Raw genomic sequence first — 16,338 nt, 5'->3', positions numbered from 1 at the left:
GCCTTTCTTTGAGAAGGGCATCTTCCCTCTCCCTATTAGCCCTGTGAGATCCTGAATGATCAGTCATGAAAACAACTCTTGAACTTTAAAAAAAAAAAAAAAAAACCAAAACCCAAAACCCTACTTTTTCTTCATCCCAGGAAATTTCTGGAACTTTGATTTATAAATGGCTCATAATGAACATTCCTGTTCCTGCTTGTACTCTTCAGGAAGATGTGCCAAAATAATAAGCGAACATAAATATTCTATGGCAAAGTGCATCCTACTGCCAGAGCAGCAGCCGCAGCATTTAATGTACTTGAAAATGCCCCAGGAGTTGTTGGAGCAGGCTGATCCCACAACTCCCTGAAACCAGCATATTATCACAGTGACTCATCCCTTCTTCTACCCCAAGATAAGAGCTTTCTTTTTAATCACAGATAATGTTGCTATGGCAGTTGCTCACAAGCAACTTGATTTGAATGTCTTGAAGCTCCAAGTTTCAAACTTCAATGAAAACTAATTAGAATTTATATAGAGAAGGACTGGAACCTCTAATCCTCCAATATTAAATATTCATATAAATAATAATAATAATGTGATAGCCAACATTTAAGTTGCTAAATGATAAATAAAAGATTAATATCCATTTAAGATTGGAATGACAAAGATTCAAAATAGACAGGAAATTCCAGGTTCACAGGTGTGCAAGCAACCTTAACTTTGCTTTGTGCACGTACAAGAGCCTATGGAATGGTACTTTTCCATATGCGTGCCTCATTCAGTATACAAACTGTACAAACAGTGAGTAGGAATATCTAAATGGTGGTGACATTGCTAATTTGGGCAATTAAAAACTTGAAAAACACCTGAAACCTGTAATATGTTGTCTGAGTGTGTTCTCAAATATATGTGCATGATGCACTATAAAAATTATTTGGTAAGATATTAGCAAGGTAAGGATATGCTATTTTGTCTGCTTTCTAGATGTATGTTTCCCAAACTGATAAAATACCTTTTGTGCACTTCAGTCTTATACAGCTTGAGGAGGCAGCACCAAACTGATTTGGAAGGGTTTGCCGTGAGGGTGAAAAATAAAGATTACTTTCTTCAAGTTGTTTGCAGGCCACAAACAAAAATATCAACAAAAAAACCCATACAACTATCACACTCACAGTACCTTAAGGGCTGACAGAGTAATATCCTGCAGGCATGCTAGCTAGTTCACAAATCACATCTCCTAAATGAAGCAATTAGAATAATAAAGATTCAATGAGACTTTCTTGTGTTTTGTACACTTGAGACATCCACTGGTTGAATAATACACTCAACATTCACAGTAATTGTGCAGACATCTCCTAATAAGTAACTGCATACCATATATTCACACAAATTATGTGTTTAAGAGTAACATTAGCTGCAGTTGTGGGACTTCTCAGAGCTGGTACTGGAAACAAAGTACGTCACAACCTGTTCCAGTGTCACTCCTTATTTGTCAACAAGCATAGGTAATACTGCCAAGCTATCACAGGTAGTGTCCCATCACTCTACAAAAGCTAGGCTAGAGATCAGTGAAAAAATTGCTTGCTAATTCTCATCTTTCTGTACACAGAATTTTTGTAAACAATGTCTTTAAGTTACATGTTGTAACAAGAAAAAAAAAAGTTCTGTTGAAATTGTATGATTTTGTTTCTCCACAGCACATTGTTGTAGGCATAATGTAATGAGCTTTGGTTAGGTCTCACAAAGTTTTTTTCCTTAACACCAAAGCTTTTGCAGTCTTCCTTTAGGTAAAACATCATCTTTTCTTTTAAAACAAACAAACAAACAAACATACATACATTTTTTCAGTCCTTGGTATTCCACAGAAAGCTTTAAAAGGTCATTCAAAAAGCCAAGAGGCAAATTCAGAAGCTTCATGCAGGGTGTTTTAAGAAGACACATAATTTTTCAGTTGATCTCATGATTTTATGAATAACAAGCAAATTATTTCGTTGGCTTGTCCCTGGTGGCACGGGAAGTCTGGGGTACCACAGCTCACTGAGCTGCTTCGTGTCAGCAGAGACGTGGAAAATGAAAGAGCTTCGAGATTACAATTTGTACCTGTCTTTGTAACAGGTTAAGTGTGTGCACAGGGTCATTTATCACAGCTCAGCTGATGCGTGGGACTGCGATTGCACGCCTCAGCTCCCAGGGAATCCAATGTCTCCTGTCCTCCCCTCTCGCTCTGGAAGGCGGCCCCCGAAAGGTGAAGCTTCCTCCTGTCACACACCCGGCTGAGACTCTGCCCAGGCATGTCCCGTAGCCACAAACCTGCGAGCATCCTCACAGAGGAGACCCAGAGCCAGCCAGTCGCATGTTCTCGTATGAAAAACACATTATAAGGAGATAGATGCGGGATTGTACTGAAAAGTACTTGTTAAAAAAGGGAACCTCAGAATCACACTGTATATGCTGTGTCAGAAATGCTGTAGCTGGAAGCTGTCACACAGTTCCTAGAGCACACACGTACCGGGTGTCAGGACTGTTTCAAACCTTCTACAAGGAGCATCCGCAGTCCTCTTTCCTCCCCCTCCCTGGCCTCCCTTCCCTCCCTCTGTAACAATGTAATCTATTGCTGGTGAAAAGTGCCAATTGATGACATCAACAAAGTAATTTTCTTTCCTCAGAAAGCTACCCAGAAAACTCTGCTCCACCCCCATGCTGGGAGCACTTCTAAAATCTAAGAATCTAATTCCTTGAGGGGGCTGGAGGAGAACTTGCATCACAGAGCAGAGCTGGATAATCTGCAGCCATTTTTCTACCTGGATGATTTTAGGTTGATCTGTACTACCAAAGAGTGCTACCTGTTAAATTTAAGCACTAATTTTCAGCAGCCTCCTGCAGTTGCTGAAAGGGTTGCAACACCATCTAGATACTTCTTTGTTCAGTTTCTTGTGGCATGGATCTCCACAGGACTCCTGTCTCCACATCTTTGCCATGTAACAACCAAATTATGGGATTTACTACAATACACACAGATTTGGCCATTCCACTTACTTAGAGGCAAGCAGTGAAAGCAAACTCCAACCATGAGGAAATACGTGTATTCTACCAGACTTGCACATCTGAACACCTTTCAAGGTGTGGGATCACTTCTCGTTTTTATAATATAATGCCAGTAAAGGCCAGGAACACAGAAGTGGGCAAAACCCTTACCCTGACAGTCTCATTTGTTTCTCTTTTCACTTAACAAAACCTTGAAGTTGTTATCATCAGACAAAAGGGGGAAAAAAAAGAGTGGTTATAGGGCCTCTGGCTTTGAACATTTGAAATTATCCTCATAAACCTCAGTAATGCAGCATTTTCAAAAGCTAAGTTATACAGAATAAACTTGATTTTGACCGGTTATAGAAAGCTGTGGATGGTGGGAGGAACAATCTAACAAATAACTACAGGGTTTTCCAGTAATAATTCCATATTAAAGGAATATCATACAAGCTGTGTGCAATTTTATTGTAAAATCTCCATCACTGTAATTGGGAATCATATACCTGTCAAATTTAAGTAAGATAAAGATGGCCTTTGTCTTAACACCTAAGGAAATGTACATGTAATTTTCCACATTAGTTGCTCTGTCTTGTTTCCACATGCTCTCAATTATAGATTTTTAAATACAACAAGTGAAATAAGAAGGTAGATCTACTAATGATACAGAGATAACGGGACATGAAGTCCAAAGCAACATGCTGAGCTTGCTTTCATAATTATATACTGTAATGATAAGGTATTTTGCTCCAGGCATACTAGTAAAGCAGCATATGACTGTACTTAAAGCTACTTTAAATAATCTTCAACTAGCCAACAGCAAAGACGCATTTTTCCCAGAAATATTCAGGAGCAATGTCCCTGGTCAGCATTTATGACAGAGATGTTTGGTGTAAATGAGATTAGAAGGTTGAATTATAGTAAATCATTTGTGTACATCTTTTTTCCTGTACTCAGATTATTTACTAGCTTTCACACATAGTTGATATTTATTGTGCCTAATTTTAGGACACTTGTTTTTTGCATCAATAACGATAAAATCTGATCAAGACAAATTACATCCCTAAAGTGAATCAACACCTAGTGATTCATACTCCCCTCCAAGTTTTATTTCACCAGTCTTAAGGGTGAAAATTCACTTTGAAAAGTCAACAAATGAAAAGCACTGCTGAACTGGGAGACTGAAAAAAAACCAACCCTGTGTTGTTTTAATCCCATCTTTAGAATGCAGTTCTAAGGCAAGTTTAAAACCAGAAATGCCAAATCCTGCTATTCCAGAGATCAAGTAACACTATCTATTTCACTTGCCTTGAGAGTATTTCTGGTGCCATAAAAGATGAACGTAAACAGAAATCACCCAAACCAATAGGCAGGATTACCAGGAAGCTTACCTAACTGGATAAACTGGGGATCGCTTTTCACTCCAGGTCCTGCCCCAGTGCTTGCTGCCACTTCCACACTGTACCGGATACCAGGAACGAGGGAGGGGATGACTACGGAGAAGGTGGTTCCATCCACTGTCTTGTTTATATGGTATCGACTTTCATTGCCAAGGCACCAGACCTGCAGGGAAGTAAATGCATGGTACATGTAAATGTTCAAAATTCAATGCTGAAGGATGAGAAGAAGGACAGTTGGCACATTCTTTTCTCCTGGATAAAGAAATTTACACTTTGTCACTGTTCTAACATCTGCAGCCGTGGACTGCTGTCCTAGGCACTCTATGAATACTGACAAGGTACTTCTTGTTCCAAAGAGCAGCTCCAACTACTACCATTATTGATGAGTTTATCACAATTCATTTAGAGTTCAACAAGTGCTAACGAAACTACAAGCATTCATACCAGAGAAGAAATAAGGGAAGCCCCACAGCCAAGAACTATTCACATAAACAACAAAGTAAGAGCATTCAGTTAAATGAATTTGCAATTCTCTTCTTCAGGAATTGTGTGTCGCTCAAGTGCACAAGCAAGTCTTTCATCACATGACACCCTAAGAGAACTGATGTCACGCTGGAATCCAAAAGGTTTTGGTTTTTCTTTTTTTTTTTTTTAGATGGCAGCAAGAGGCAAATATGGAATGGTATGCTGTCTTCTAATTGAGACAACAGCATGACATCAGATCTCAGTTTTTGGTTGAGTCCAACATACAGGTCTAGTGACTTCAAATCACTACATTATATATTACATCAGTGACATTAAATGGCTGGGGGAAACAATATGATGAGATATCTTTATCTCTTTAGGCCTGAAGCATTGATGTGGCAAATGCTTTTAGGAGGATGGTTGAACTCCCAACTGCTATTTAAGGCGAGGTAGCAGCTAATCTACATCTGCTAAAAAAAAACCATGAAGCTTTATTATTTCCTTTTTGTCCCCTTTTCACAAGAGTATTCCTCTACAAAGAACATTTATCCAGAAAGTTAAATGAGTTAAATTCAATACTTTATCTGTAAAGAAGCAAACTTGGCTGAGAACAACAGCGTATCTGAACCTGGGCTGATTGTACACAGGAGGGAAGATTTTGCTTTCAACATATGGAGCTCCTAAAAGATTTAGTACCCAGATAGCTGCTTTAAATCCCTTGTGCAATTCTGCTGCTGTGGAGATTGCCAGGTGAGGGGGATAGACTTTCACATGTAGAACAATTGCTACAGGCCTTTCTGTACAGCCCTTTCTGCCTGGACACTGGAAATTTTATCTCACCTTCAGGACATTGTAAAGACCCTCTTTCCTTCTCTGGATGCCAGACTGAAGCAAGGCTAGTGGGACACTGTGAGGATGTGAAATGTATTTTAAGTTCCTTTAAAATCGAATCCCAACACAGGATACACGTAAGTGCTGCTGCAGAGCAGGTCAGAGCAAATGAAGAGAAACTCCTCTTTGTATTCTGATACTGTACAGAGACTGTTTCAATCTAGGAGTAAAACTATTACTAATACTGCTCTTGTATCCTAAAAGATGGTCATGAAAATGCTCTTATGTAAATAAGAACTCGATTAAGTGAGGAACAAAAGACTTAAATCTCCATTTTGATTTAGGTAATTTTCACAGAAATTAATACTGCCACCTTGTAAAATGCTGCATGTGCAAACAATGAAAACCATTTGTTTTGTACTTGTAATCATGAATTACTAATTCAGAAAAAAAGTTTTTGTTCTTAGGCACTCAAGTGCATGGAGAAGTGCATGAAATGAGACTGTCAGGTTAAACATCAAGTTGTTCAGCACTTGCCCTCCTACATTTCATTGCATATATAAATAGGCAAGTGAAAATGAACATTTGGAAAATTATAAAAGAAGAATGAATTCACATTATAACAGGCACATAAGGAAGAATTAGTATAACGAGTTTCTAACTTTGTGTTAGGGCAAGAGAAAATTACTCATATGCTATGCATTTGAATTTCTGGGGGTTTGCGTGTGCTACTGACACTTCTTCAATTAAGACAGTACCCTTCTTCCTATTTATTTTATCCTTTAAAGTAGGTACACTCTTGCCTTTGATCTGGGGTGCTGAGAAAATAATGAACTGCCCCACATATGCATATCTTTTTATTCTTTATTTTCTAAGAGAAAACAGAAGATAGAAAAACAAAAATGAAAGAAAAAAGGGAAAATTTCACAAGACTTCCGTTTGAATTTTTTTCTTGGTATTAGTTTTTAATCTCAAATCAGTAGTTCTGCATTTATTTCGTTTTCTTGACAAAACCAGTAATTACATATAGCAACGTGAGTAGGAATGGAATATATATTTTCACATATATATTTTTTATGTCTGTTTTCTGTCCATGGTGAAAAGCACAAAGGAAAATAAGGGCATCAGTGCAACAAATATAGATGCAAAAAGTGGCAGTGTGCCATCTGCTGCTACACAAGCACTACAAGGTGCTTGCTCCAGCACCTGGTAGCCTGTCACCTCAAAATCCTCGGAGGTGGGGTAGGGATTATATCCACTCAGAAATGTAAATTTCCTGACTTTTATCATTGTGTCCTTGCAACTGTAACATTCCTCTGATTCAGTTTCTTACTGGAAATAATTCCATCTCTCCAGCTCAAGGTCTGTCTTTAAATGGAAAAACTTCCCAAGTATTTTTTTCCAATTACATTATATTATATACCTGAAACTAGGCCATAAACAGATTTTTTTTACCAGTTGACCAGGTTCTGAAAAGGGTTTTATTATTCTAAATTGACCTTGAAGCTTAGCAATCTCTTCCCTTTCCCATTTTTACTGAGAGGAGAAAAAAAATTAGAATGAGTTTTGATAGCTAGGAATATGTTTATAGCACCGTGTTTAAACCTGAAAAATAGCCAATATATTCTCATTTAGAAGATTTTCTCAAAAATGTGCATTTTTGGTTTCAGCACAGGGGCTGAAACCAAAGTTCCTGCCTCTCCATGGCTACAAAGCTTACTTGATATCCACAACTAAACATTTAAAACATCTCTAGCTTGCTTAAGAAAATAAACGTCATTTACTTTGCTATGTAAATTATCACCAAAAAATTTGAACTGCAAACAGTCTATGTTCATAAATGAATAGCAAACAATAAATATTTTTAATGTACTTTCAATTTGTTAAAAATTAAACAACATAATGAGAACTGTGTTTGGAAGAAAAGAAAAATTTCTATGCACTAATAGATTTATTATCATAGAAGCACATTCTTGCCTTGAAAGTTTTCCATTTGTTTTAACTACCCAGTTACGCGTAATTTACTCAGATCTTAACACTGTTAATTATTATCCCTGAGCTTTTCAACTCATTAAGCCTGTTTATATTTACTACCTACCTTGGCCAATGTCTTAAGAGTCACAAAATGGTTCTCCAACAGGTATGGTTCCCTCTCTCCTTGTGTGTGCATTTCCCAAGTTATAAAGAAGGCAAGGAGGGAGCTGTTTTAATTAAGTGTTGACCCCTTGCTTTGATTTATGGAGGCTATTTTAATTGCCTTCCACCACCTAGGCAGAATCACTAAATACGGAGTTTGATTCCAAGCAGTGATTTTTCTCTCCCATTTTCTCTGAGTAACCAGAAGATGGAGCCAAGCATCCACGAACAGCCCATCTCCTCACTACCTGGCCACGCTCCCTCTGCCAGGGGACCAAGCCATGGCAGCAGTACCTTATATTCTTGAACCATCCCGTTCTGGTTGTCCTCGGGGGGTGGCTGCCAGGTGACCACGATTGCTGTCCCGTTCCCATCGTTCTTAGTTACTGAAACACTCTGAGGTGGAGCGCTAGGAGCTGTTTGTTCAGAAAGAAAGACTGAATGGTTATGCTTGCCACACCCACAAGAGAGTTTGTTTAAGTGGAAGATGGTTTCTGGGCTCTACAAATGCAATCTTTTATGCCTCACCCTTCACCGAGGGCAGTTTGTGCCCACAAGATAAAATGATACAGAAGGAAAATGTATAAACCAACAACCAGGCTCTGAGTTCTGCCGTAGTCTTGCTGTGCAGGCCAGGAAAAGTAACACTCCAAATTACACTTTCCAAGCTCAGACACCCATTACCTGCATGTCACAGTCCCAAGAACTGAGTTCCTCACTGCTCTCAAATCACCTCACCTAGGATCAACAGTTTTGAAAAATAAATCCTATAAATAGTCCCCTGATCTAGTTCCTCTAATGTGTAAAAAATAATGAGTAATACAAAAATTTTTAAAGTCAGGGCGAAATGTGTTAGTATTAACATATTTATAATAATAATTTATGTTTTGCATTTGAAATAGTCCTTCTAAAAAGTGGATGCTTAGCTGATGCTTAGGATGAATGCAGCTATGCACACCTTTTGAACCACTTGCAGCAATAAACTGGAGCTGCACAGCACTTCTAATGGAGAAGGAAGATAGAAAGGGGAAGGTTGCTCATCCTAGCAGAAGCACCAAAATCCCTATTCAGAGGCAGTGGCCACCTTGCATACTTGCCTGTGCAGCAACAAAAGGAAGAGCCTTATGAACCTTGTCTTTTTAGCACATGTATGAGATGGAAATACATAATTTAGGCCACTATATCTGTTGCCCTCATTCATCTTTCCATTTGGTCTCGCTGATTGATCCAGATATAAAAGCCTTCTAAAAACCATGGTCTCCATTCCCCAGCTACACTGCTTTGATGATTTCTGTACTGTCTGCTATCTACTCAAGATAGTGATTAGCAAGTGCTTGAATCTGACAGAAGTCACTTGTGACCAGCCCATGAACTCAGCAGGGAGGAGTGCACACACTGCAGGGAAGATAAAAAAGCGGATTTCCCATTGTGTGTTGGAGGGATTTTTTGCACATCCTTCTCTCTCTGTCTCTCATGCCTGGCTCAGAATATTTACTTCTGTGTCACCAAACAATTCACATAATGATCAGTCCGACACAGCCTCCTCTGCCACAGATTGCTGCTCTCAAACAGCATGCACTTCAAACAAGATCAAATAATGAACATATCAGAGGGAAGCCGGCCAGGCTGCTACTTCAAAAAGGAAAGATGAAGACAGTCTAGCTCCTACTTGCCTTCTTCCAGGGTCTTTGCAAATTTCACTTCACTATCTGCTCCCTGAAACTCATTAAAGAAAGGGCGGGCCTTGATTTCGTAGTTTACACCTTTCTTCAGCTCCGGAATGATAACACTGTTTTTGGTTGGAGTCCTCACTTCAAAGATTAACCACTCTGATTCTCCATAAGATGCTGGTGTAGGCCGGTACAGAATTTTATATCCTTGAATATACTGGGATTGCTGATCCACCTGGCAAGACAGCAGAACACAGAACACATCCATGAACAGACAGGAACCAGGGGTGATGCCCATGACACCGTGCACGGCTCCTGGACTATCCCTCATGTTATTCAAAGTAAACATCACTGCCAAAGCAGATAAAGGCTCCTTGCATTACAACAAATTACAGGCCTGATTCACAAGTGCATTAATCTCTTTGATGCTGGTAGAACTGTGCTGGTTTCCCTGAATTTAGGAAGGCATTAAAGGGGGATAACAGAGTTGTATAATATGCCCCAGCTCCATGAAATGAACAGTCTTTGTATCCATGGAGAAAAAGAGCTCAGCACAGGTCAGACTGCTGCCCACCTGAATCTGCACAGCAGGGCTGGGGGCACATGGGGAAAGGGAGATTTATAGTGCCACAGCTCAGGGTGATGAATATGGAGATCAAAGAGAGAGCCTGTCAACTCTCCTGACGTGTGGAAGCTTCCCAAAACCCGTGAAATGAGCACTGCTTCCTGCCTGCTTCTTTTTGGAGAAAGCAAATTGAGAGGGTGGCCAGCTGGCACTGTCTCCATTGCTGTGGCTGGGCTCTGTCAGAGGGCAGATCTCTCCAAAGACTTCCCCCACGTCCACCCACTCAGTGGGAGGCTCTCTGCTGGAAAGAAAGGGCCAGGTTCCAGGAGGGAACATAAAACTCAGTACAGCAACATGGATGAGACTTGGAAAAGTGGATCAAGCTGATGACTTAATGGTCCGGAGCACTTTGTTCAAACTAAGGCAATTTTATACCAAATATATGGAGAAAGAGATCTGAATGGAAACAAGGGCAGATCCAATATGTTTGCCTATAGCTGAAATAGAAAGCTACCTTATACAAGTGATCTGTTATGGAGCATTCACTATCTTTTTAACTACTGGTTTCAATTTCTGATGAATAAGGAAGCCCAATAACAACCACAATAAAGTTTTTAAAATGCATCAGATTTTCCCTGTTTTCAAAAATCTCATACAGTGGTGTAGTAAAACCATGTGGTTGCAATTTTACTCCAAAGAGCAACACATTTCATTTTTAATAATCACATAAAGAATGCATGTGTTAGCTGAAACTGAGGTAATGCTTATTTTTGAAATTGCAGAGAAGCCACAGGCCACCCAAGAGACTGACAAAAGCTGCCTGTCTGAAAAGGTTGTTCTGTAAGTAAAGGTCAAAAAGAATTAGCAAGGAACCTCAAAGATGTTTTAATGTATTAGTTAAAACAGGAGATTGCCTGCTGCAGGTGGCCATACTGCAGGTGGGAGTGTAATTACTGTGCAACACAGCAGATATTATTGGTGTTCTTGCAGCATTGAGGAGCCCTGGTTGTGGATCAGGACTCCTTTGGGCTACGGCTCTTCTACAAAGTCAAAATGCCTTTTGTTCCTGTTCAAAATATTCTGCCATGGCATGGCAGGAGCTACAGCCCATGCTGTCCCACACTATCCCTGCCAATATACTGGAATGTTCAGATGGAAGTCACACAAAGACCTCAAAGCTCACTCCTTATGGCTTTATTTCTGTACGTGGCATAATTATATCCCCAACTTTTTCTTAATTCTGCATTCCATTTTAAAACTGATCTTTGAGTTACATTCCTCAATCCCTCATTTCCTCTGCTATATCCTCCACGTGGCCGAATTCCTGCTTTCCTGCTGCCAGAGCAACATCAATATCACATTGCCTTTTACATCTCTTCTCCCTGCACCACGTGTACTCAGCGCACGGTAGGAAAGGATAGGTTCAGATGAGGCTATCTGATTTGGGTGTGTTTGTCAGTGTGTCTGTAGGCTGGAGGTAACACTTTCAAACAGAATTATGCAGTATTTCTCTCTGCAGGTGACTGACAGACAGGGAATTGCCCATGTTATCTCATTAAGGGACTGATACACGTCCTACTGAAAACAGTGCAAAGGCTTCAAATGATATGACTTAGGAGGGCTTTGATCACTCCTTTAGCTTCCAGAGGAGGACTCTGAAACCCTCACCATATTGTAAACAGCACTCTCTGTGGAGACAAAGATGGAGAAAATGGGACAAAATTTAATGAAGTAGAAAAGCAGAGCACAAGCAGCACTCTTCCCGGAGAAAACCATTTGCAATCATACAAACTACACAGCTTCTTAAAGTGTGTCCCCACTGCAGCCAAAGCAGTACATCCCAGCAGCACACAGATTTATACTCACAGTCCAATGAACTTCAATTGAGGAGGAAGAAAGGATAGTAGGGTTGTGCAGATGTAGCACCACGTCACCCAGCTCTCTCTGGACCTGCTTGTGATCCACACCTTGACTTGTTGGCGGAACATCTGCAACAATTTAAGATTCCATTCTCACAAGTACACACGATTGGTGAAATAAGTACATGTAAATACAAATGGGTATGTCAGAAAGTATGTGATGCTATCACTAATAAAGTTTACCCCAAGTACTTCCTAATCATGTAAGAAAAAACCACATGAAGTATTTTCTTGAGCAAATCACCAATGCTTAGGTAATACCAACTCAAGCCACTGCACTTCCTTTGACAGAGAGGAACATGAGGGTAATGAGCACAAACAGACACACCACATTCATGGATTTGGTAAAGAGCTACAGCAGCATCTCTTTATTCTTTCCTGCCGGGAAGAGAAAATGTTCCGTTGCCCACTGCCCATTCCAAGAGACCAGGAAACCTATACAGAACAGGAAAAGCAGAAGCTGTATCTTTAGATAAATTCATGACAAACTTACTTGGAGTTACTACAAAATAATGTTAACAACTAGAGAAAAGAAAAATTAGTCATATGGCTGCAGCTTCTCTAATGGCAAGAGGCTTCTGTAAACGGGAGGCAGAGCACAGCTGAGGGCTGTCTGGATCGTCTGATATTTGGTCTATCCTATAGCTGGTAGGATTATTCATATGCATGAAGGGACAAATTCTGCTCAAAACACGCAATGGTACAATGAAAACACATAGTTTTTGCATATTGAGCCCTTGGAAAGCATTTAACTGAAATTGAATGACTGTCAGATGTGTAAAATTTACAGGGTAATCACTAAGAGGGCATCTAAAATATGTACTGTGGAAAGCAGAGTAACATAGTTTCTGGTTTGAGTTCACATCTCAACTCCTTGATCACTTCATTTTAAACAAATACCATGCTGACTATGGCTAAAATGCTATGACTGGAAATTCATGAAAAGTACTTGTAGTGATTTCTGCTGAGGTTAATGTGTAGTCAGTGAGTGACAAATCTGGATTCTTAGCAAGCAACATCAGTAAAAACAAAACCAAAAAAAAAGCCTCTACTGTGTCCCTGCTATATCCTCATGCAGTATGTTCTGCAAACAGTCCACAGTCACAGTATTTCCCTCCTCCCAAAGTTTGAAAGCATTAAAGATAAAAGCTTCTGTTTGGGAGCATTGCCTAAATATCACCCTGCTCAGAACAGGGAACAGTAACAGGAAAGCCAGTGGAATAATTAGTCCTAGCTTTGCTAGTCAAAAAAGATGAGTCATCCACAAAAAAAAAATCAAACTATTCCCAGGCTCAGCCACTTGTACATCTGTGCTATACAATGATACTTGTGCTCTCTTGTTTAAGCTCCAAGCTTCCAAGACAGGGACTGTCAGTGAAAACACCTAAGAATGTGGTTGTTAATGTTTGTAAAGTGCAAAGATGAAGGCAGTAGGAAGGCAGTACTGAAGGGATGAAGGCACTGAAGGTAGTAACCTACATTCATCTTCGTTCGTGGACTGAACATGCATTTAGGACTACACCACCCTCTAGACAAAAGTGAACTGGGAAATTGTTGCTTAGAGAGACCACAACTTAAACAAAAATGAAATGGTATTGGAAGAGGAGTAGAACTGCTTTAAAGAACTTGACACTTGATTACATTTCCTACGATTGGAGAAAATTTTATGTGTTAGTTGTTATTGTCACTGATGTATTATGTGGCTCCTGGGTTTTCAGCTCTACTAGGTGCCCAGAGAACAGTGAAGCTTTTCCACGTCATTATAAACCATTCAGTTGAGTGAACAGAACATTTGCTGTTTCTCAGAATCAGCTCAGTAATCAGTTAATTTGGGACAGACACAATACCTCTTCTCATCTCCAAAAATGAAACTACACTACATGAGAAACAGGCTCGTGCAGTTCTATTCCCAGAAATCAGGAATCACTAAAAGGTTACTAAATCTTTCCTTGGTAGCAGACTTGGGAACCTGCACAATCCTGATTTTCCATGGGGCTGTGACTCTGCTGTCTATACATATCCACTGAAATTGTCACCCATCAGGAGAAATGCACAATACCAAAAGACAGCAATGTGAAACTGGTCACTCCCCAGGGGAGATAAGACAGACTTGCTTTCAGACCAACTACACAAAACATGAGAAGTCACCAAAGAAAAACGCTTTGTTTCCTTTAGACAACTTCCTTTCAAAAACCAACATGTTCTTACTTGTGCAAACAAAGAAACAAACATACAACACAGACACTCTTAATAAGCCAGTGGGTCAATTTCTCCAGTAAGTAGGAAGATCAGAAAAACAAACAAACAAAAAAAAATACGATCTCTATCACTTTTCTTTGAAAAAGAGTGTGTCTAGTTTTCCCCTTCTTAAGAATCTGAGCTTTTCTACTGGAAAAATGCAGGCTTCAGAGCTGCAATGCATTATTCCCTGTACATCACCCTAAGTATCATTTATTGGCTAGAGTAAACACAAAGATAGCTTTAATTTTACGTAGCTGGACTGAGCCCATAGCTGGACTTCAGTCACAGCTGGAGTCAGTGGATGACTCCTTCATTCACTTCTACCCAGACTTTTCTCCCACTTGGCTGTGTGTAAGCACTGCTTTCTACCCTGTTTTACTTCCAACAGTTGTACTATGGAAATACGTCTAACATACTGCCAAAACCTCTTTCCAGGTTCATGATGCCAAATTTCTTCAAATTTTCAACTTTTCTCTTTCCTAATACAGCAGAAATCAACTTAGTTTACATGCTGTTTCTCCCCCTGTCTCAGTCTTAAGCCTTATTTGATTCACTGGACATAGTAATAATATTTCCATGGAATTTGAGGATTTGTGTGGGAACTCAAAAAAACCAGGGATTACCTTGGTTGCTAGCAAGAGCTATTCTGCAAGTTGGAACTATCTTTGGATAAGAGATACTAGAGTTCCCTTAGGCAATGCAACATGCTGTCAGAGTCTGTGTTATAGAGAAATACAAGTTTAAACTCTGTATTTTATGTAGTATATATTATAGCCAGGCTAGGTAGACAGTCCAAAGCTACCAGAATTCCTGCATCTGGTATTGCTTAGTCAACTTGTGACAGCTGCTGTGGACACCCAAAATGTTCAGTTTCAAGAAGTTACCTTGAGTTTTCACTGGATCAGATATTTGGCTTGGGTCGCTCAGCCCGTACGCATTGGCTGCTCTCACAAGGAAGAGATAAATTGCATTTGGTTTTAGCCCTTTAACTGCAAAACTCTCCGTTTTCACATTTTCAGCTACAGTTTGCCAGCTGCTCCCTGATGCATGGCTAGAGATAAAACACACAACAGCAGGTTAGCATGTGGTCCTTTAGCAACGCATTACACGTAAAGATACAGACAGCAAGATCACACAAGACTCATATACCTGAAGGCCTCAATTATGTAAGAGGTTGGTGTTGCACCTGAATTCAAATTAGGTTGCCATGACAACGTTACTGTATTTCTGCTGACATCTGTAACCTCGGGCTTTGATGGAGCACTAGGAATCAAGTTTGGGTCAGTGGGTCTTGGTGGCTGCACTGGGACTCCAAACTCTAACAAAAGGAGAGAGAAATGCTGAGTATGGACAGGAAGCAGCTGTCAGCTAAATGCTGCTCATATCTGCACCGGCAATTTATGACAGAGTCAGATAAGTTCTGCATTTCAATTGCTGTTTTTTCTTCATGTACTTTCTCCACAGAGAGGAACCCTAATGGATTTACCTTGAACCTCTATGTATGCACTCCATGTCGCTTCGCCACTCGGGGTTGAAGCAATGCAGGTGTACCGGCCGGTGTCGCCCAGCTGAATGGGAGAGGAGAAGAATAAATATTTGCAACAATCAGGCACTCAGGGTGCTAGAGAAGTAATTATGGCTCTTTGTGTTCCCCCATGAATATGGATAAATGTATTAGCCCGCAAAAACTTCGCACCAGAAACTTCTTCCATTAGAAGTTACGATTTTGACAAAACAAAAATGGGTATTTATTTCTGAGCAGTCACAAAATAAATGCTGCAGATTCTAATTTAATATTAACTAATCTGTGATGAGCAAACTGAAGGCCATTTCCTGTAGCATTTATTCCTTACTCTGCAGAGGTCCTAACAAATAAATTGAGAAGGAACTCAGATGACAAGACCTCATGCAACTGTCAACCTTCTACATAAATAATGCCAGGGGATTTATCGGGACTGGAGCACCGGAGAACATGTCATCCTTAAAGCAAAGCTTAAATATTGCAGAGGGTACATATGGGGCTCCCTGTGTTAGTATAAATTTCACTCTGCAGCAGACCCGAAAAAGAATCTCCATATGCTATCCTCATCCAGTTCTGAATGTTT

General features: G+C 39.9%; 1 protein-coding gene across 8 annotated transcripts in view; it reads right to left on the bottom strand.

Annotated features, from left to right (window-relative positions):
- ROBO1 (roundabout guidance receptor 1) overlaps positions 1 to 16,338 on the bottom strand; it is a 698,238-nt gene that overhangs the window by 40,695 nt on the left and 641,205 nt on the right. For all 8 annotated transcript variants that reach the window (XM_039556121.1, XM_010399516.4, XM_010399517.4 and 5 more), the window contains 7 exons: positions 15,720 to 15,801; positions 15,383 to 15,551; positions 15,118 to 15,284; positions 11,940 to 12,061; positions 9,512 to 9,743; positions 8,133 to 8,254; positions 4,398 to 4,569 (listed from right to left, as the gene is read on the bottom strand). In XM_039556121.1, the coding sequence (XP_039412055.1) occupies positions 4,398 to 4,569; positions 8,133 to 8,254; positions 9,512 to 9,743; positions 11,940 to 12,061; positions 15,118 to 15,284; positions 15,383 to 15,551; positions 15,720 to 15,801 (1,066 nt within the window). The remainder of the gene's footprint in view (positions 1 to 4,397; positions 4,570 to 8,132; positions 8,255 to 9,511; positions 9,744 to 11,939; positions 12,062 to 15,117; positions 15,285 to 15,382; positions 15,552 to 15,719; positions 15,802 to 16,338) is intronic.

This window comes from Corvus cornix, chromosome 1, assembly GCF_000738735.6.
Source record: "Corvus cornix cornix isolate S_Up_H32 chromosome 1, ASM73873v5, whole genome shotgun sequence".
Classification (NCBI taxonomy): domain Eukaryota; kingdom Metazoa; phylum Chordata; class Aves; order Passeriformes; family Corvidae; genus Corvus; species Corvus cornix.
The sequence above is the reverse complement of the archived record's forward strand: the minus strand, read 5'-3'. Positions and strand labels throughout refer to the sequence as shown.